The sequence below is a fragment of the Otolemur garnettii genome, unplaced genomic scaffold, assembly GCF_000181295.1.
Source record: "Otolemur garnettii isolate 467f Iridium unplaced genomic scaffold, OtoGar3 scaffold00011, whole genome shotgun sequence".
Taxonomy (NCBI): Eukaryota; Metazoa; Chordata; class Mammalia; order Primates; family Galagidae; genus Otolemur; species Otolemur garnettii.
In genome coordinates, this window is record NW_003852406.1 from 11,539,464 (window position 1) to 11,561,239 (window position 21,776).

Genomic DNA, 21,776 nt, shown 5'->3' on the forward strand with positions numbered 1-21,776 from the left:
AAAAAAAAAAACTACGTTGCCAGGCAAAGTGGGCCACACCTGTAGTCCCAGTCCCAGCTACTTGGTATGCTGAGGTGGCAGGATCACTTGAGCCCAGGAGTTTGAGTCCACATGTGCAACACAGTGAGACCTCATCTCTTAAAAAGAATCATTGTATTATTATTACCCTTATTATACAGGTGAGGACACCAGGGTGTAGAAAGATTACGTGACAAGCATGTGGTAGCTCAGAGAAGGCCCAAGGCTCTGTAAGTATTTGATGAATTAAACAAAACACAATGAACGAAGGAACTGGGGCTCACTTGTAATTATCCCGCTGTTGTAACTGCTAGTCCCCTTTGTGAACTTTTCTATAGCTCCCACATAGGTGTGCCTAGGCCATGCCTGGGAGAGCTGGGATTAAACTTTCAAATATCACCTCTTTGTTCTGCAGATGTGAAATTTATGTCTTGAAATTCCAAGAAAGAAAATAATGGTATTTTATTTCATTGGCTCTTAAAAAATATGTTCTGTTCCAAAAGGTTGAATCTATAAACATTACTGGAAATGTGGAGATGGATGCCAGGAATTCCTAAGCTCCATGTCTGCCTGGGCCAGGATATGGCTGCTGTTCCTGTAGACTATGAGTTGAGAAATATTGCCGTTGGACACTTGCTGGAAATTTTGAGCCCCTTGAAAATATGACTCCATCAGGAGAATCTTGACAAGAGACACACAAGGAGCATTTAAGTTTTCCTATCGACCTCTCTGTTGTGGCGTGGCCAGAAGCCCTACCACTGAGCATTTGCGATAGTTTTCTGTTTCCCCAACTTCCAGTTGGATTAATCCCTGGAATATCTTGAAATTTCCTGACATTGTCCTCCCATGAAATGGACCACAAGATTAAAAAGGGCGATAGCTATTTCCATTCAGGGTTTTCATGCTTCCAATCATGAACTGCAGGTAGATGGTGTACATTTCAGTTACAGGAGGGCAAACCACACTTCACATTTGATTGGCAAATCAAGTGTTCCTATGAGGTCAGAGCAGAGGTGGATGGATGAAGTGTTTATATGATTCTTTTTCAACCTGTCCTTGAGAATAGGGAAGGATTTCTAACCTGAATCAGACTTTTCAAAAACTATGCTAAAGGGGTGGTGCTTGTGGCTCAGTGAGTAGGGTGCCGGCCCCATATACTGAGGATGGCGGGTTTGAATCCAGCCCCGGCCAAACTGCAACAAAAAAGTAGCCGGGTGTTGTGGTGGGCGCCTGTAGTCCCAGCTACTCGGGAGGCTGAGGTAAGAGAATCGCCTAAGCCCAAGAACTGGAGGTTGCTGTGAGCTGTGATGCCACAGCACTCTACTGAGGGCGACAAAGTGAGACTCTGTCTCTAAGAAAACCCCAAAAAACAAAAAAAAACACTAAGGGACTACAAGATAATGATTCCCCCTGCATGGATCTTTCTAGGACGATGACAATACTGATGACGACAACAATAGCTTCCATGTGCACAAAAATTGCAACCCAGGGGTGAAGAATCCAGTTGGGGTGATAATTAATTTAGTGAAGCTATCATGCTCTATTGAAAAATAACTGAGTCTAAAATAAACTGATAAAGACTTTCTGAATTAACCTGAGGTGCTAATCACATCATTTGATTTTATCCATATTACATGATCCACTTTTCTTTGCTAATTATGTCTGCAAAGAAAAAGTACATCGAGGGGTAAGAGGGAAAAGGAAGATAAACCCTGAATGTGAAAGCCCAGGAAAGGAAGACCATGGTAATCTCGTTTTTCCAGATTGGTACATGCAAGGATCTTTGTTGTTATGGAGGAATCTTCATGTTTATGGAAAAGTACAAGCTGGAGATTCCAAAATTCTCTGTATGCTCCAAAAGCCTCCTATGGAATAAATGCAATTCGCGTTTTCTTGGCAAAGACGAGAAGCCGTTAAATTTAGGGAACCAAGAGGTTCCTGAAGTGCCCTGGATAAGATCTCCAGCCACATAAGAAACTTTTAATTTTCACTTTTCTCTGCCTTAGAAAATAAATACTCAGCCTTTGACCAGGACATCTTTTTTTATTTCCCCAATTCATTTCACTTTATTCTTCTTTTTGCTTTAGCTATTCTTTGCCTTTTCCTATAATTTTTTTTTTGCTTTATTCACTTTTTATTTTGGGATTCATTGAGGGTACAAGAAACCAGGTTACACTGGTTTATCTTTCCTTAAGGGATGTCTGCACAGCAAATTTAATTGTATAAAGAAAAGGCTAATTCTTATATTTACTGGACCTAGTGTGCCTCCTAATAACATTTTACATACAACAGACAGGAAATCTTACTGCTTCGTAGATGGAGATGAAGCTGTCCTGCCCATGTAGTCACAGCCACTCTCTTAAGACAGCATCAGGCATACCTGGTCTTGGGATGCAGTAAGACTCAAACAGGGTACCAAATGCTGAGGGCTGCAAGGGAGCAGCCTTAGTTAAGACAAAATGTTCCTAAATTACCTACTTTTGGCTGACAGATGCTCCCAGCTGGCTGATGTGCAAGTCTGTAGCTCACAAAGTAGGCTGGAAAGATGCTTTGGCTTGCCAAAACCAAAGCATGTAGGAAGCTAGCAGACAGAACTAAGAGATCTGATGCATTTTGTTGATGGCTTTTAATCTCCTGCCTGCTTTGGGACATCAAACTGGGCCCGGGAGGAACGGTGATTATTTTCGGGATGCTCATTGATCTGAATAGCGTCAGTCTGGGTTACAGAGGGAAAGTACTGTTGCCTTAACAGCATCCTTCCAGGCCACCTTCCCACGGAATCTGCCCTGGCTTTATCAATTAGGCAACTGGTGCCTTTCAACCAGTGTTTTTCAAAATGTGGTCCTGAGAACAGTAGCATCAGCATTACCTGGGTACTTGGTAGAGGCTGTAAATTCTGGGGCCTGACCCCAGACTTACTGAATCAGAATCTCTGGACATGGACCAGCAAGCCCTCTGGGAAATTCTGCTATACACTATGGTTTGAGAACCACTGCTTTAGACCAAGCCCCTCTGGTGACCACAGTTATTAGAAACCAGCAGAATATAGTCCTGTACACAGAGCTGGGGAAAGAGGAAGGGGAGAGGGAGAGAGGCCTGATGGAGCTCTCCATAGCCGTCTGAATAGTAAAACTCAGGTGCTTTCCTATCTGTAGCCCAGATGAAAGACGGAGGTAAGACTTTCCAGGGGAAAAGGGATGCAAGGAGAGAACACAGTCAAGCTCCTTCTTGGGATTTGGGATCTGTAGAAGGAAGTTGCTAAGGCAGGACAAACATGTAACAACGGGGCGTGGAGGTGAGCGCGTGGCTGCCCACTGGGAGGAAGGAGCTGCTGCTTCTCTCTGAGAACGGGTCTGTTTTGTACACAAGGCTCCTCATCTGCATTCGAAACTTCTTCACTGTGCTACAGACTAGACAGAATGGAAAATGGAAGCAGGCTTGAGGGAGGAGCAAGGGGACAGGGGACAGGAGGGACAGGAGGGAACCAGGGGACAGAGCGTGTTGGAGTGCCCTGTTCCCAGGTCAGCAGGTCGACTGCTTCCCCACTGAGGAGCCCTCAGCGTTGAAAGATTCCTTACAAGTCACCAGACCAAGCACAGTGAGTGGATGGGCCTGTATCTTCATCATCATCGTGGTCATTACCATCAGGCTAAGTTACCCGATGACCTCCTACACGCCGCGTACCATGCCAGCTGTGTTGGGCACATTATTTCTAGTCCTCCTGACAGTGCTGCCAACTTGATGCGTACAGACAAGGAAAACAGGCTGAGAGGCTGGCAGGGGGGCCAGTCTCAGCTAAGAGCTGGCTGAAGCAGGATTCTCTGCCTTGTCTCACTGTCCCTTATCTGTCACTTGACCACATTCCTTTATCAACATTCCTGCCTGGTGATTCCCACCCAGTACTTCTGGGAACACCTCAGCTTTGTGTTGCTAGAATGTTCTTTCTTTTACCAATGCCAAAATCTACGTCCTGGCAGAGTGCATTCACTGGTCTAGAAGTTGGCCCTACTTCTATCCCTGGGACTCCACAGGACCTGTGTAACCCCTTTCACACCGATAGCTCTTTGAGTATCCAGAGTCCCAGAACACTTTACTCCCTCAGGCTAAAAAGCCTGCGTTCTTTTTACCAATACTCATTTCTATTATAGAAAGGCAGTGAGGCGCTCATTGCAAAGCTGTGAAGATTAATGTTCTTAAACAAATATCCACACCTCAGAGAATGCTGGGATGTTATTCTTTTTCTTTCCTTCTTTCTTTTTTTTTTTTTTTTTTGAGACAGAATTTCACTTTGTCATGCTCGGTAGAGTGGCGTGGCATCATAGCTCACAGCAACCTCTGACGATTGGGTTCTAGAGATCCTCTTACCTCAGCCCCTCAAGTAGCTAGGAGGGACTATAGGCACCAGCCACCATGCCTGGCTAGTTTTTTCTATTTTAAGTAGAGACAGGGTCTTGCTCTTGCTCAGGCTGGTCTCAAACTCCTATCCACCTGCCTTGGCCTCCCAGAGTGCTAGGATTATAGGTGGAAGCCACCATAACCCCCCTGGCTGGGGGGTTATTCTTTTCTTTCTTTTTTGAGACAGAGTCTCACTATGTTGCCCTCGGTAGAGTGCCATGGCATCACAGCTCACAGCAACCTCCAACTCTTGGGCTCAAATAATCCTCTTGTCTCAGCCTCCCGAGTAGCTGGGACTATGGGTGCCTGCCGCAATGCCCGGCTATTTTTTGTTGTAGTTGTCATTGTTGTTTAGCATGCCCAGGCAGGGCTCAAACTTGCAGCCTCCCGAGTAGCTGGGACTATGGGTGCCTGCCGCAATGCCCGGCTATTTTTTGTTGTAGTTGTCATTGTTGTTTAGCTGCCCTGAGCTCGAACCTGCCAGCCTCGATGCATGTGGCTGGCACCATAACCACTGAGCTAAGGGCACTGAGCCTGGGCTGTTATTCTTAAGGTTGCTAAAGACTGAGCTGTTGTGTTTATGTGACTCAAGGCACAAACAGCCCTAAATCAAAATCCCCATCCTATCTCAACTATGTGGGGAGCTGCTCAGAGAGTCAAAAATGTCACAGAGTACTCGAGACCCCGAGCTGAAGGGGATCCCTCTTCTGATGTTTCCAAAACAAGCTCTCTCCAGGGGATGAAATGAGTCGGGCTATCAACTGGGCTGCACGTTCAGAAATGCCAGCCAAGGCACCACAGCCCTGGGCTCTGGATTGCAGCATTTGGGTGGCAAACTGAACTTCAGAACCATGCACCCACAGCCCAAAGACATCCCTGACCCCCTGGTATTACTGATGACGATGGAGCTTGTCAGCTGCACTCATAGGATGTGGGAATCTTACCCCGCAGCTCCCTGGTCAGGGACCTTGAGGAAATCCAGGCTCTCTGGTGTCTGTGACACTCGGTCCGAACCAGTGGACTGTTGTCGTGGCAAGGGTGGGCGAACCATGGAGGTGTACAGGCTTCTCTGGTTGGACCTCTGGTTTCCAGGAGCATGAGGCTGTGGCACAAACTGGTTTTTGATCACTCCATTCTGATGGTATCCTAGAGAGGAAAAGAAAAGACAACAAAGTTTAAAATTTTGATCTTTTCCAAAAGCCTCTCCCGGTTTCTTCCATCTCTTAGGCAAGGGCAAGTTACTTAACTTACCTGAGCCTCAGTTTCCCCATATGGAAAAAATGCAAGGCATTACTGCTAATATACTGTGAGGGTCTGCACCCCACCCCCAGCTTTAGCGAGGTACAAGTGACAAATAAAATTGTCTACATTTAGGGTGTACAGTGAACAGAGCTAACACAAGGTAAGCCGCACAGAAAGGGCCCAGACATAGCTTGTGCTCACTGCATTTGACACTAGAATCCCCAGATGTTCAGGGTTTCAAAGCCCATAGTCAAGGGAAAGTAAGCTTGTACCTACTCGGCAGACATATTCTGGGGTCTAAGAAAAATTATGAGGGCTGGAAGGCAGCTGTTTAAATAGTTGGACATCCATTTTCAAGGGGTCAGTCTGGGTGCCGTTGGTAGGAGCTTGCCGGGTGGGGAGGAGGGAGTGCACCACCCAGGCGAGGGTAATGTGGCCTCCCAGCTGAATCAGTCAGGTGCAGTAAGGTCTTGGTCAAATGGCAATTTCTAGTCAAGACCCCATTAGCTGGTGAGTAATGGACCATGGTGATGGGCTCCAAAACATGGGTCTTGGCTGAAAGGGGCATTAATTGTCATCCCAGGCTCTGCACGAAGAGGCTGTTATCTCTTCTTCCACTGACAGATTTGGGCAGAGTGGACAAGAAGGACGAGTCTCTCCAAGGCCCACTCTGGTGAGCTGCACCAATAAACCTCTTCCAACCACATTAGAACTCCCTGGTCCTGGGGGATGACCCTTAGTTTCTAAGAGGAGCCAGACTCTACCAGAGGTTCAGTTCTGGCTCTCCCTCTAATAGCTGCCTGGACCTTGAGCAAGATATTTGATTTTCTAGTGTCAATTTTTTCATAAAAGAATAAGGAGCCCACTTCTACCTTTTTTCCTCTCCAATAATAATAGGTGGAGTTGGCTTGGCACCCGTAGCACAGTGGTTCTGGCACTGGCCACATGCACCGAGGTTAGCGGGTTCGAACCCAGCCTGGGCCAGCTAAAACAATGACAACTGCAACAAAAAAATAGCTGGGCGTTGTGGTAGGTGCCTGTAGTCCCAGCCACTTGGGAGCCTGGGGCAGGAGAATCAGTTACACCCAAGAGTTTAAGGTTGCTGTGAGCTGTGACACCACAGCACTCTACCCAGGGTGAGCTTGAGACTGTCTCAAAAACAAACAAACAAAAAAATAGGTGGAGTTTCTACTTTGAACCACAATTTTCTGGGGTGGAGCTTTCAAGAGGGTGGCTCCTCATCCAGCAATTTCCTCCCACGAGCCACTCAGGCCACATCACATCTAGACATTTAGGGTAGACAGCCTGGCTCATCATTTGACCCGGTTTTCCCTGGTGAGTGGGATTGTATGGGCTTCCCACAGTGTCTGGGCCAGGGAAGGGGAGTAAGACTCTACCTGCAGCCCAGGGAACCAATGAAAGTAGGAAGCATCTCAGAGCAGAACATGCCCTGGGGCAGTGATACTCATAGTGGGGTCCCCGGACAGGCCATGCCACATGCTGTCCGAGACTCAGTAGCCCAAGAAGAGTTCAGAATTAAGAGTGAGCATTTAGAAGTGTTCACAGCAGTTTAACAGATATTTCACGTCTGTTCAATCTAACACCAAGAAATTCTGGCTTATATTTTGTATGCTTTAAACATTCCACTTTTCTACTAAGTCATTTTTATTAGATTTTACAAAAGCATGGCTTGTAAGAAGACTGGGAATTAAAAAAAAACTCTAAAAACAAAAATCCCTGGTCTTTCAGCACAGATAGTTTGATAAGTGCTGGTCTAATTAGTGGATCCCAATCCAATTGCCTCATTTGACTGATGGGGAAACTATTAGACAGCTTGGGAGCCAGGCTCAAGGTCAGATACCTTGTGGCCTGATTTCAGCTGAGGATACTTTGGCCAACCTGGCCGGGCCCAATGAGCATTCCAGGTTGTCCTGGCCAAAATTCCACACTGGGGGCCAGCACATAAGCAGTAATATAATACTACAGTGCTTTTCTGAGGTTCCTTTGTACTTGGACTTTCTTCAAGAATAAAGAAAGAGGGGAGGGTGGCGCCTGTGGCTCAAAGGAATAGGGTGCCGGCCCCATATGCCAGAGGTGGCGGGTTCAAACCCAGCCCTGGCCAAAAACTGCCAAAAAAAAAAGAAAAAAAAAGAAAGAGGGGAGGAGAGACAGCTAAGCCAAGGTAGGATGGGGACTCTAAAAGAAGCGAGAATTTGTTTCTCACTGCTAAGGTACAAATGTTCATATTTCAGCATACAGCTGTGGAATCCCAAAGCAGGAGACTAAAGAAATACCTTTTTTTTTGAGACTGAGTTTTACTATGTTGCCCTCTGTAGAATGCTTTAGCATCACAGCTCACAGCAACCTTCAAACTCTAAGGCTTGAGCGATTCTCTTGCCTCAGCCTCCCAAGTAGCTGGGACTACAGGTGCCTGCCACAATGCCAGGCTATTTTTTGCTGCAGTTGTCATTGTTGTTTAGCATGCCCAGGCAGGGCTCAAACTTGCCAGCCTTGGTGTGTGTGGCCAGCACCCTACTCACTGAGCTATGGGCGCTGAGCCTAAAGAAATGCTTTTTATTCTTCCTTATCTTGGACAACAGTACAAAAAAGATTCTCTTGTCTGGGGTGATCTGAGTCATGCAACTTGAGTTAAAAATGACCCTTTCACATCTAGAATCTTAAACTGATTAATATCAAACATTCTGGGAGGAATTTTTTACTTCACTGAATTTTGTGAGTGAGGAGAAAATATTTTGTGGATTTTGAAAGTGCTCTTCAACCACCAGATTTATAGGGGCAAAAGTCTTCAATTCAGGTGTAGAGTGTATTGAGCTGCAAGTGATATTTTTCTTATTAGAAGTAAGAAATATGAAATATAAGGGTAATATTTATAAGAATTTTGTGATTCTGCCAGGCATGGTGGCTCATGCCTGTAATCCTAGCACTCTGGGAGGCTGAGGTGGGTAGATTGCTTGAGATCAGGAGTTTGAGACCAGCCTGAGCAAAAGCGAGACCCTGTCTCTAAAAACAGCTGGGCCTTGTGGCAGGATCCTAGCCCCCCAGCCCTCTAGGAGGCTGAGACAAGAGGATCACTTAAGCCCAAGAATTTGAGGTTGCTATGAGCTATGACACCATGGCACTCTAGCCTGGGCAACAGAGTAAGGCTCTCATTAAAAAAAAAAAAAGAATTTTATGATTCTCTGGGATTTACTATATCTTTTGGAGCAGAACTCTTGGATCTTACCTAAGAATGAATTTTTTTCTATTCACTCATTAAGCTATGAAGTGGTTGCAAAATACTATACAGTAGCCCCCTGTCCATAGTGTCTACCATTCCAGTTACCTGTAGTCAACTGCAGTCCAAAAGTATTAAGTGGAAAATTCCAGAAATAAACAATTTCCTATGACTTAAATTGTGTGCTGTCCAGCTCTGTCCCAGCCAGGACATGAATCACTCCTTTGTCCAGCATACTCCTGTGTAGACACTCCCTGCCCATTAGTCACTCTGTAGGCAGCTTGGTCATCAAATCCACTGTTATGGTATCACAGTATTCATGTTCAAGTCACCCTCATTTTACTGCATAATGGCTCCGAAGTGCAAGAGCAGTGATGCCAGCAATTTGGATATGCCAAAGAGAAGCTGTCAAGTGCTTCCTTTAAGTGAAAAGGTAAAAGTTCTCTACTTAATAAGGAAAGAACAAAATTGTATGCTGAGTAAGGTCAGGTGCAGTGGCTCACACCTGTAATCCTACCACTCTGGGAGGCCAAGACAGGTGAATTGCTTGAGCTTAGGAGTTCAAGACCAGCCTGAGCAAGAGTGAGACCTCTATCTACTAAAAATAGAAAAACTAGCTGGCGTTGCGATAGAGCCTGGAGTCTCAGCTACTTGAGAGGCTGAGACAAAAGGATCTCTTGAGCCCAGGAGTTTGACATTGCTGTGAGCGATGACTCAACAAAGTGAGACTCTGTCTTTAAAAAAAAAAAATTGTATGCTGAGGTTACTAAGATCTACAGTGAGGATGAGTTATCTATTTGTAAAATAGTGAAGAAGGAAAAAGAAATTTCTGCTAGTTTTGCTGTAGCCTCTGAAACTGCAAGAGTACATATAGGGTTGGCTATTCTCTGCGTTTCTGGCATCCACTGAGGGTCTTATAACATATCCTCAGAGGACAAGGAGGGACCACCATGGTGTATTTGGTGGGAGCCAGGTAGTTGGGGTGAGGTTATACTTGCACTCCTATTTCCAGAAAGGCAGTATCCTGCATCTGAAAAGCTGACAACACTTGGTTGTCAAAGAAAAGGAACCCCCTTCTCTGTTACTGATGGGTAGAAAGCCTGCAGTGAAGTCCAGATTGTTAACTCAAACTGGTCTGTTGTTGCAACAACTCAGTTTTCTGAGTTTTGGTGTCACAAGTAGGACCATTGTGTGGACAGAAGTACATCTGGCCCTGAAGTGGCCCATGGCTAATTGAGCTGTGTTCACTGATGAGTGATGGGTTTCTTCACAAACATATTTTATCAGTTAGAGTGTAGATTTAGTGGTCCCAGGTAGACTGTGGCTTACCTGGGGGAGGAGGGGCAGCTCTCATTGGGTAGTTGGCATTTTGAGTCCCACTGGAATACCCTCTGTTTTGGGAGGCGTTCCTTCTGGTAGGGCCTGAAATAAGCAAACGAAGATAAAGTTAAAGTAAGTACCACTTAATTTCTGGCTTTATGGCTCCTGATGGTTCTCTGCAGATGAAGAAGTCTGGAGTCCAGGTTCCAGGTGAATTGCTGGAGACTGGCTGTAGTGAAGGGATGGTACCATGATGGTGGGTATTCTCTGCTGGGCGTGGGGGAGGAGCTGAAGGATATGTTTACACAGGTGACTTTTCCAAAAAGTCTCCATAATCTTACAAAGGTGTTTCTATTTTCGTAGACTTTGAAAAGAGACAGATGGAACATTTCAATGTTTCTACTTATGTTCTTTTTTTTTTTTTTTTTAAATTTAATTTAATTTAATTTTATTTATTTATTTATTTATTTTTTTGAGACAGAGCCTCAAGCTGTCCCCCTGGGTAGAGTGCCATGGCATTACAGCTCATAGTAACCTCCAACTCCTGGGCTCAAGCGAGTCTCCTGCCTCCACCTCCCAAGTAGCTGGGACCACAGGCGCCCGCCACAACGCCCGGCGATTTTTTCGTTGCAGCCGTCATTGTTGTTTTGGCAGGTCTGGGCTGGGGATTTGAACCTGCCACCTTAGGTGTACGTGGCTGGCGCCTTAGCCGGTTGAGCTATAGGCGCTGAGCCTCTACTTATGTTCTAAACACTGCAAAGCAGCTGAGCAGGGGAACGTTGAGCAGAAGGACAGAAGAACACTGTGCACCATCGGGAACCAGCACAAAGCGCGTCCCAGCACTGCCTGCATCTCTGCTGTGTTAGGAACCTTTGGAGCAGGAGGTTGTGGTCTGCAGTCTTCCAATTAAACACAGAAACACAATTGGGAGAAGCAAACTTGTACCTGGGACACAGACAGGAAGGGATTAGAAAGAAGCAGGTGACAAATGGACCGTCACTGTGGGTCAGAGTTAGGGCTGGACAGCAAGGCCGTGGGTGGCCAGATGAGATCTCTGCAGTGACGTCTGTGTTGGGAAGGAAAACAATAAATATGGTCTCAACTGGGCCAGGGAGGAGGAAGGGTTAACTAGCCGGAAGAGGGGTGCGGAGGGGATTTCCTGCAAAGAGAGGACAAGTGCAAGGCCTGTGTGGACACAGCAAAGGGGCTGCAGGTCCAGATCCTGGGTGCTGGGCAAACCCACCAGGTCGGCTGGGCAGTGAGAGGTGACCTGGTAGGGGCTTCACTACCCAGCTCTCCTTATCCCAAGAAAGACCTCCTCACACAGCCTACTGGCAATGCTCCCCCAGGGACCTGTAGCAATTGTTCACACACTCCCCGCTGGTTTTCCTGGTCTGTCCAGCTCTGTGCTAGGGTCTGAGCCTGGTGGGCTGCCAGGCCTCTGCTCTCTATTGGGGTCTGGCCAATGGGAGGCACTGGTAGGCAACTGGAGTGCCAGAAAAGAGAGAGGTGGGGGTGAGTCTGCCTGTCTGTGCCTGCAGTTCTTCCCTTCCTCTGTTGCTCCAGCCTGAAAGGCAATACTGGTTTCCTGCTGTTCCTTTCCCAGGGTTCCCACTTTGTTCCCTTAACCTTGCCCACATCCTTTTACTTAAACGCCCCTTCAATTCTTTCTATGGCTGGGCACGGTGGCTCATGCCTCTACTCCTAGCAACTTGGGATGCTGAGGAGGGAGGAGCCCTTGAGCTCAGGCATTCGAGACCAGCCTGAGTAAGAGCAAGAGACTCTGTCTCTGTTAAAAATAGAAAAATTAGGCAGCACCTGTAGCTCAAGCAGCTAAGGTGCCAGCCACATACACTGGAGGTGGCGGGTTCAAATCCAGCCTGGGCCACCAAACAATGGTGACAACTACAACCAAAAAAAAAAAAAGGTAGACGTTGTGGTGGGCGCCTGTAATCCCAGCTTGGGAGGCTGAGGCAAGAGAATCGCTTAAGCCCAAGAGTTGGAGGTTGCTGTGAGCTGTGATGCCACAGCACTCTACCCAGGGTGAAGCTTGACTCTGTCCCATTAAAAAAAAAAAAAGAAATAGAAAAATTAGCTGCGCAAGGTGGTGGGCACCTGTAGTCCCAGCTACTCAGGATGCTGAGGCAGGGGGAGTGCTTTAGCCCAACAGTTGGCATCTGCAGTGATGTATGACGCTGCCACTGCACTCCAGCCTGGACAACAGAGCCTCCCCCCCCCCCAAAATAATAATCCCACTTAAATGTGCTTTCTGTTTTCTGCAAGTGAGTACCAACTCACGTGCAGACACACACCAACACCTTCTGAGTGGCTACACGAACATAAAGGTGTGATAGCATTTCTGAGTATTATATTACTGTTCAGGTACATGCTGACCTGTACCTCTGTGGATGGATTTGAGAAAGGCCTCTTCTATGTGTGGCTAACTCTTCATTCATCATATGCATGGGCTAAATTTTAGAGACTTACTTACATTATGTGAATACTTAGCACATACTCTGTAAGTATGTAAGCATCAATTATAAACAGAAAAAGAATACAAGACCAGGGATGGAGTCAGACCGCGGTTTGGGGCACACTGTGTGCATGGTGGGTGTGTGTCATCTAATGAAGCTCTCTAAAGGGAAGGCAGAGGTCTCAGATTGATTCACAGTGACAGAGTGAAACCATGCAGAGAGTTGGCAAATGTGGTCAGTAAAACTGGCATAGAGGATAATGTTTATATTGTGGACAAGATCTGACTAGAAAGGGCTGGGAAATTTGAAACCAACAACTTTGATTTGTTTTAAACACAATTAATGTTGCAATGCCAAGTGTCCTGGACATAAGTACTAAATCATTCAGAAAGTTTTAACCTGTACATTTTCCTTGATGTGGCTTTAGTTGGAAGGTTCCATTCCCAAGCCCCAGAGTGCAGCCATGTACTGATTTTCAGCCCCCAGATCTGTGCACAAGTTCTCAGCGCTCAGGCAGAAGGGTGGTGGGGGCGGTAGCTCCGCCAGTGGCCTAGGGAACACTTACGGGAGTTCTTGGGCAGCCCGGGTCCGATGCTGACCTGCAGCACTTTGTTACTGGGCTTGAGGATAGCCTGGTCCCCAAAGCCTTGGTGGAACTGCACTTGCCGGGAACCCCCTGCACTCCAGGGACCCCAGTTTTCCTTTTTCAACTTCAGCTCCAGCCTGCAAAAAGCACGTTTGTTGGAATTAACAAGTGGAACAAACCAGAGAGAAAGTGGTGCTCACAGACCTGACTATGGGGCCATGCTGCATCAAAGCAGGTGAACAATTGAGGCAAGGCCACGTAATCTAAGCCGGGTGCAGGGCCTGAGGGGGGCACAGCGTCCAGGAGGGCACTGCTGCTGGGGGAACACCCTGAGAAACCAGGGGGAGGGAGGTGCCCCACTAATATGCCGACATCACTCTGTCGGGTGGCTTCTGCCCCAGGGGACAGAGGAAAGGGGCCAGCGCAGGCCACACCTGTGGTGCTGTGTCACTTGCTTCCAGCTGTGTCCCCTGGTTCTGCATCTGTGGAGGACTGGGAGATGCCAGATGCAAGGCAGCCGAGACCCCTTAGCACAGAACGTGGTGGTTCAGAATTAAGTTCCATTCTTCCACCATCATGCTCCAGCCAGGTTCAGAAAGAGACCAAAGCTAGTAACCAAAAGGCAAACCCGAGGCAGAGTGACCCACACTCCCCAGCCTATGTGGCTGCACCATGCCCTCTGGATTCTGCCTTTAGAACTTCTGTTTTCTCATGTTGTAAGAGAGGAAAATCACAATTCTAAAGGGCTTCCTATGGTAAGTTTCCCTCAGCCCGGCATTAAGCCTTTTATCTTGGCCTTGTTCTTGTGAGTATGGAGCGATGCAGGGTAGTGCCATTTCACAGATGGGGGATTTAAGACGAAAAGCTAAATAACGTTCACTCAGCAAATAGGAGATTGGAAGCTCAACAGTCTGCCAGTATCTGGTCCGTTAGACTGCGTTGCCAAAACAAATGAAGGCGAGCCAAGACACAAGACACCGCCACACACCGCCCTTGGGTCCCCAGTGCTCCACCGGTAGGTTTTATTAGGCTTCGATTTGGGGAATTCAAGCTCCCGCTCCTATCGCTTTCATCTGCTTCCAGCCCGACTCTGCTCCTGTCTGTTCCACTACATAAAATACTCTTTTATTGGTGAGACATAAAAATCTGCCCTTCCCAGCCTCATTTTGGTGATTCTTATCCAAATGATAAAATAGACGACATTCATTCTACAAAGTCATTATTTCACAAAACCACAAAAGAGACCTTCCAAAGTCTGTGATGACCCTCTAGACTGTCTTCTGTTTTCCTTCTCAGGAGCCCACTGGGGAAACTGAGGCACCCAGGGCTGCAGCCTGTCAGACCCCCCTCCCCACCCCGTGCAGGCCTGACCCCCAGGGGTGAGATCAAGGCCCCTTTTAGTTTTATGCAGAAGTTTGGGTCCCAGATCCAGACTTACGTATTGCTGAATTTCAGAGGTAGTTGCTTCTGGGTTTTTTCCTCATAACGCTTTGCTAAGAGGCTTAAGAATTCAGTTTTGAAGACCGATTCCAACAAACTGTCATATTCTTGCTCATGGAGAATAAAAATGTCATCCTGCATGGCACTGAAAAGAGATTGGACAAACTCAAGTCGCACTTTGTTTATTCTATTTTTTCACTCATTTTTTTTTTTTTTTAATCCTGCAAGACGGTGCTAGGCTCCTATAATCTTTCTAACACAAAACACAACAAGACTGAGTTACATAACGAGACAGCTAAAATCTGCTTTTGAAGGAAGCTTTTATAGCCCACCAAATGCATCATCAAAATACTTCCACATAATCCGTAAAATCAAGACTATAAGCACAATTTAGGCCATGACTTTAAAAAAATTCATTTTCAAATTCAACTTCTATGGTTTTTAAGATCATAAAAACCAAGACTGTTATGAATAGAACGTGGCTAAAAAAGAATAATTCCACAGTGAGTTCCAAGTTAGTTGAATTTATGATATGGTTGTAGCTATTGGAATAAATCTGAACTTGAAGGATTGTAAGCTGTGTGATCAAGCCAACATCCTGGACCGCATATGCACTTATTAAGACCTTTCTGGCAAAGGCTGCTCTGCTTATGCTGTGTTCCAGGTGCTGCTGGAACATACAGACACATCAAAGCACAGAGATGCACCAGCCAGGTGCACAAACCGCGAGCAAGCCCAAACCATCACCTTTACACTAATGAATTTTGTCGGATCAAGAAAGAACACACCTGTGCAGAACCTGCATGTTTGGGCAGGGTGGGACCGTGGATCATGCCTGCAGGGGAGAGGATATTAGGAGAGACAGAGAGGATGTACCTCATGGCACACTTGACCCTGTAGTTAAACTTCCATGGCAAAAATGATGTCGATCAAAAAAGAGTAAAAAAAAAGAGAATATACTTAATGTGAACTTCTTTCAAAAATAATTTAATTAATAATCTTCAAAATTTTTCATAGCACACCTAAGATCCTCTCATGGCACACTGGATGAAAACCACTGCTTTATAAAAGGACCATCTTGGTTATTGGGTACTTGGAGATACTTGTAAACTTGTATGTTAACGGAGATTTGGGGGTGGTAGCCTCATTCCACAAAGCGATATAGCTAACAGCGAGGGATGACAACTTCTCTGTTAAGTATGTCTTGTCTCTTTTCACAAAGTCCAGCCAGGTGTGGCTATAAACCTTGCCAAATTGACCTCCCCCTACCACTAAGCACTTCCTGAGCACCATTTGTTAAATAGGGAATCTTTTCCCCACTAGAAACACTGCTTTAAAGAAGAGAGTTTCATTAGGGGTCAGAGGTATTTTCCAGGCATGAAAAACAAATGAACCTGCTTCAGGGAATTGACCACAGCAACATTTTAATCTCTCCAAGTGCAGGAAATGGCAAAGAGGTGGTTCTTTAGCCACCCCGAGTCCATTGGCTTCACACAGGAGCTGCGTCCTGCTCCCAGGGCTCCTGGTGTCTCCACACAGTGCAGCTGTGACACAGCCAGATGATGAGGTGCGTGGATCATATTCAGGACTGGGGTGTAAAGAATCTGTGAGGTCCGGGATTCTTCTTCCATGTAGAGCACCATGGCCTCTCTCTTTAGCCCCATTAATAACGTCAAGGTAGAGGTGAGCTGTTCTTGGGGGTCACAGGTCTTCCTTGGGCAGAGAGAGCTTTGGTGGACCACCCTGAGTCGTAAGGAAGCTTCTCCCTCTGGGCTGAAGCAGGGAACTAATGACGTGTAGTTAATGGAGACAAAAGCTGGAGCCACAACCTCTACTGAGGTCTCTATGTGCCTCTCCTTGTGTGTTGAAACTAAATCCTCAATGTGTTAACATTAAGAAGTGAATTCTTGGCCAGCGCCCATAGCTCAGTGGGTAGGGTGCCAGCCACCAACACTGAAGCTGGTGGGTTTGAACTAGTCCCAGAACAGCGAAACAACAATGACAACTGCAACAACAAAAAAAATAGCTTGGCGTTGTGGCAGGTGCCGGCAGTCCCAGCTAGTTGGGAGCCTGAAGCAAGAGATCCCTTAAGCCCAGGAGTCTGAGGTTGCTGTGAGCTATGACACCACAGCACTCTACCCAGGGTGACAGCTTGAGACTCTGTCTCAAAAAAAAAAGTGTGTTCTTAGCGGGTGGTAAGTCATGAGAGGGAAGCCCTCATGCATGCATCAGTGACCTTACCAAAGTGGTATGAGAAGCACTTCGCTCTTCCTGCCATGGCAGGGCACGGCAGGAGCTGTCATCTGCAAGGAAGAGGGCCTTCCCCAACACCAAGATCTGGAACTTTCCAGTCTCAACAAATGTAGGAAATAATTTTCTGTTGTTTTTCAATTATCCAGTCTGTTTTTTTCTTTTTCTGCAGTTTTTGGCTGGGGCCGGGTTTGAACCTGCCACCTATGGTATATGGGGCCGGTGCTTTACTCCTTTGAGCCGCAGGCACCGCCCTTATTATTATTATTTTTTTTTTTTGAGACAAATTCTCACTCTGTCACCCCGGGTAGAGTGCTGTGGCTACAGTGCACTGGCATCATCACAGCTCACAGCAACATCAAATTCTTGGGTTCAAGTGATCCCCTTGCCTCAGTCTCCAGAGTAGCTAGGACTACAGGCACCTGCCACAACACCAGGCTAATTTTTCTATTTTTAGTAGAAACGGGATCTTGCTCTTGTTCAGGCTGTTCTTGAACTCCTGAGCTCAGGTGATCCACCTGCCTGGGCCTCCCAAAGTGCTGGGATTATAGGTGTGAACCACTGCGCCCCAGCTCAGTCTTAGGTATTTTGTTAGAGCAGAAGGAACAATTGAGGCAGCCTGTGCACCTGAAACCTGTCACCAGAGGGAAAGGATCTGCAGGAGAACAAGGGGTCTAAGGAGGAACCAGGGCCCAGTGATTTAAAGGCACAGGATGGTAGCACGCACGAAACTCAGGGGACAACAAACGAAACTAGAAGCAAGAAGCCAGCACCAGGGGAAAGGAGCTTCGCCCTTCCACGGCCTGTTTTCTGAAGGAAAGTGCACCAAAGAGTCAGAATACTGCCTGGGCCTTTGGGGACAGCCATTTATTTGGATGCAGCACTTGGTCACTATCACTAACTTAGATGTTTGTTTTCAAACGTCCCTGCATCACAACCATGCCTCTTGCCCGCTTGTGACATAATAGTGATTCTCAACCAGTGTGCTGTGAACAATTTAAAAAATCATTCATTAAATTAGTTTTGAAAGTTCAAAGCACAGTAAGTATGTTCATATCTTCTTTTTTTTTGACTTTTTTGGGATACATAACTTAAGTGTGCCACAGAAGTTCAAGTGTGCCGTGAGATTAAAAAAGGTTGAAAATACCAAGGTGTAGGATAAACCCTGGCAACCAGCAGTTTATATAACATTCTGTGTTCACCTGTCACTCAACAGTGTGTGCAAAAGCCCTCAAGGCCACCACCATGGCAGCTCTGCAGTACTGGGAGCCAGGCTCCCTCCTAGTCACCTGCTCCTTCCCTGTGGCGGTGTGACCGGAGACATGTATGTAAAAGCTGCCGCAAAGAGCTCTCTCTCCAGTCGTCTGAGGTTAATGGGATAAAGTTTAATCATCCTAGCACAGATATCAGAAGACTGCCATGTCACGCGGGGGTGCATGCAGTGGGAGAGAGGACGACAGGGAGGACCACTTTTTGGCCGAAGGACCGAAACTCCTTCCCTGTTTAGCTGTTCGACTCTAAGCACTCTTTGACACATCTGGTTGCCTGGCTGAACTTTCGGCAGGATGGTGATTATTCAACAGGCCCACGTGAGCCCAACCCAAGTATCTTGGAGCGTTGAATGTGCTTAGATTTAGCAGGAGTTTCATCACCCTAAAGAAAGAAAGCAAGGAGGCCAAAACTTCAAAGCCAATTATCAGCATGAATCTGGAAACGAGAAGAGATGTGTTTGGACACTTGAACCATCTAATTCCCAAACCCCTCCCTCCCGCGAGCCAAGCCTTGGAGTTAGTAAAACCACCTTCACCCAGGCCAGAGTTTCCTCTCATTCGGGGCTCTCCCCAGCCCATGCTCTTGGGCCTGAAAACAAAGCTTTTATGTTTATTTATTCTAAAAATCAGACTTATCTTTGGACTTCACCCCTGACTTATTCATACGCTCAAGCTGCAATTCCTCACGGACGTCTGACGCTGTACCCTGTGTGGAGAGGGCCCTTACTCGTCTCTGGTTTGGATCTGCACTGGTTTTTTTATTTCCCTGTCTTTGTGGCTTATTGTCCTGCTGACAGCACTAGAAAATCTTGTTTGACTCTCCTGACCAACATATCCTCCTCACAAAAATGCGGGGTTGCAAAACAGAGGCCTGCAGGAGTTGGTTTCTGGTTTTGTTTTGTTTTGATAAAGCTGAAAAGGCAATTCCCGAGGTTAGACCTGCCTTTATAAAGGTTTATCCTGATTAGGAAATACACGCTCCGTGTAGTAAACTGGAAGATACAGAGATGAATACAGAAGAAAACAAACCTTGAAAAGAAGAAGAAATAAAGAAGGAAAAAAAACCAGAATCCTACCAGAGAAATCAGTGGCCCCATTTTGTTTTGTTTTGTTTTGTTTTTCTGAGACAGAGTCTCACTATGTTGCCCTTGGTAGAGTGCTGTCACGTCACAGTTCACAGCAACCTTGTTTTGTTTTGTTTTGCTGAGACAGAGTCTCACTATGTTGCCCTCGGTAGAGTGCTGTAGCGTCACAGTTCACAGCAACCTTGTTTTGTTCTGTTTTTTTGAGACAGAGTCTCACTATGTTGCCCTCAGTAGAGTGCTGTGGCGTCACAGTTCACAGCAACCTTGTTGTTTTGTTTTTTGAGACAGAGTTTCACTATGTTGCCCTCGGTAGAGTGCTATGGTGTCACAGTTCACAGCAACCTCAAACTCTTGGGCTTAAGCAATTCTCTTGCCTCACTCAGCCCCCAAAGTAGCTGGGACTACAGGCACCCACCACAATGCCTGGCTATTTTTTGTTGTTGTTGTCACTGTTGTTTAGTTGGCCTGGGCCGGGTTCGAACCCTGTTGCCCCAATGCATGTGGCTGGCACCATAACCACTGAACTATGGGCCCTGAGCCCAGTGCCCCCATTTCGGATGCTTCTCCTTCTCTGAGAAAGCCTGGATACCTGTGTCAGACCTCAGCACTGATGTGTGCTGCTCAGAGAAGCTCCCCCTGGCTCCCAGGTGCAAAGGCCCGCTTGCTTCTTTTGGGTCCCAGGAGTGTCCCTTAGTCACTCTCTGAACACTTGTAACCTGTACTTGTTTATTCAGGTGGCTGGTCTCCCTTCCAGAAGAGGAGGGGTCACCCTGAGGCATGATTGTGCTTCCTCCACTTCTGACTTCAGAGCTCACCTCAAGGTCAGCACTCAGCCCAACAGTGCCGACAAAGTCCAGGGTCCCAAAGCCCCAAAACCACAGCAAATCAAGACTTCAGTAATACTTCAGGGCAGCAGAACAGATAGTTAAGTGGGCTGTTCTTACTGCCAGTTTATGGTATTTAGGCAATAAAACATTCCAAGATGTCATGATCCGGGGCTGGAGCCTCCATCTAGAATAGTGATTTTCAGCCGGTGTGCTGTGGCTCACTGGTGTGCCGGGAGAGGATTTTTGGTGTGCCGCAAAAATTTTTAAAGATCATTAATTATTTTCAAAAGAAGGTCAAAGCACAATAATTATATTCTATTTTTCACTTCTCTTGGATCAGGATAATTTAAGTGTGCCACAGAAGTTTATAGGAACAAGTGTACCGTGAGATAAAAAAGGGTAAAAAACATTGGCCTGTAATCCTAGCGCTCTGGGAGGCCGAGGCAGGTGGATGGCTTGAGCTCACGAGTTTGGAGATTAGCCTGAGCAAGAGTGAGACCCCATCTCTACTAAAATAAGAAAAACTAGCTGGGCATGGTGGTGGGCACCTGTAGTCCCAATTACTTGGGAGGCTGAGGCAAGAGGATTGCTCAAGCCCAAGAGTATGAGGTTGCTGTGAGCTATGATGCCATGGCACTCTACCCAGGGTGACAGAGTGAGACTCTGTCTCTAAAACTAACCAACCAAACAAAAACCAGACACTGATCTAGAGCATATTAGGTTGTTTTTCCAAGTACAGATAATAATTGGAAAGTCTATGGACTTTCCCCACAGACAGTCACAGAGCTTTTCATTTTAGCCTTCCCAGGGTCAGAGGTTGCAATGAGACAGAATATGAGAAGGCTGAGAGAGCCCCAGATATTGGAGTCCATGGCACCAATCTCAATGCCCACAATAGGAAAGCCAAGAACATGGGTCATCACACCTTGCGGTCACCTTTCTCACAAATCGTTTTTCAGGTAAGAATGAGGCCAGGTCAGGATGTGGAAAAGAAGCAGCTACTGAAAGATCCTTCAAGGCCAGGCGTGGTGGCTCATGTCTATGATCTCAGCACTCTGGGAGGCCGAGATAGGTGGACTGCTTGAGCTTAAGAGTTCAAGACCAGCATGAGCAAAAGTGAGGCCCTATCTGTACTAAAAAATAAAATAGAAAAATCAGGCATTGAGGTACATGCCTGCAGTCCCAGCTATTCAGGAGGTTGAGGCAAGAGGATTGCTCAAGCCCAAGAAATTGAGGTTGCTGGGAGCTATAATGCCATGGCTCTACCCATGGTGACAGAGTAAGACTCTGTGTCAAAAAAACAAAAAACAAAGAAAAAAGACTTACTTTTCTAAGAAAGAAAGAGAAAGAAAAGATCATTCAAAATACTGATGCATGAGGCTAGGCATGGTGGCTTGTGCCTGTAGTCCTAGCACTTTGGGAGGCTGAGGAAGGAAGATCACTTGAGGCCAAGAGTTTGAGACCAGACTGCGCAATACAGAGAGACCCTGCCTCTACATAATTAGAAAAATTAGCTAAGCATATTGGCACATGCCTGTACTCTCAGCTACTCAGGGGGCTGAGGTGGGAGAAATCACCTGAGCCCAGGGTTGCAAGGCTGCAGTGACCTATGATGAGGTGACTGCACTCTAGC

The 21,776-nt window shown here is 46.5% G+C and overlaps 1 protein-coding gene across 2 annotated transcripts in view; it reads right to left on the reverse strand.

Annotated features, from left to right (window-relative positions):
- Nucleotides 1–21,776, reverse strand: part of MYO1E (myosin IE) — a 229,500-nt gene that overhangs the window by 11,488 nt on the left and 196,236 nt on the right. For both annotated transcript variants that reach the window (XM_003784390.3, XM_023509954.1), the window contains exons 23-26: nt 14,709–14,855; nt 13,250–13,407; nt 10,220–10,312; nt 5,358–5,559 (exon numbers count right to left, since the gene is read on the reverse strand). In XM_003784390.3, the coding sequence (XP_003784438.1) occupies nt 5,358–5,559; nt 10,220–10,312; nt 13,250–13,407; nt 14,709–14,855 (600 nt within the window). The remainder of the gene's footprint in view (nt 1–5,357; nt 5,560–10,219; nt 10,313–13,249; nt 13,408–14,708; nt 14,856–21,776) is intronic.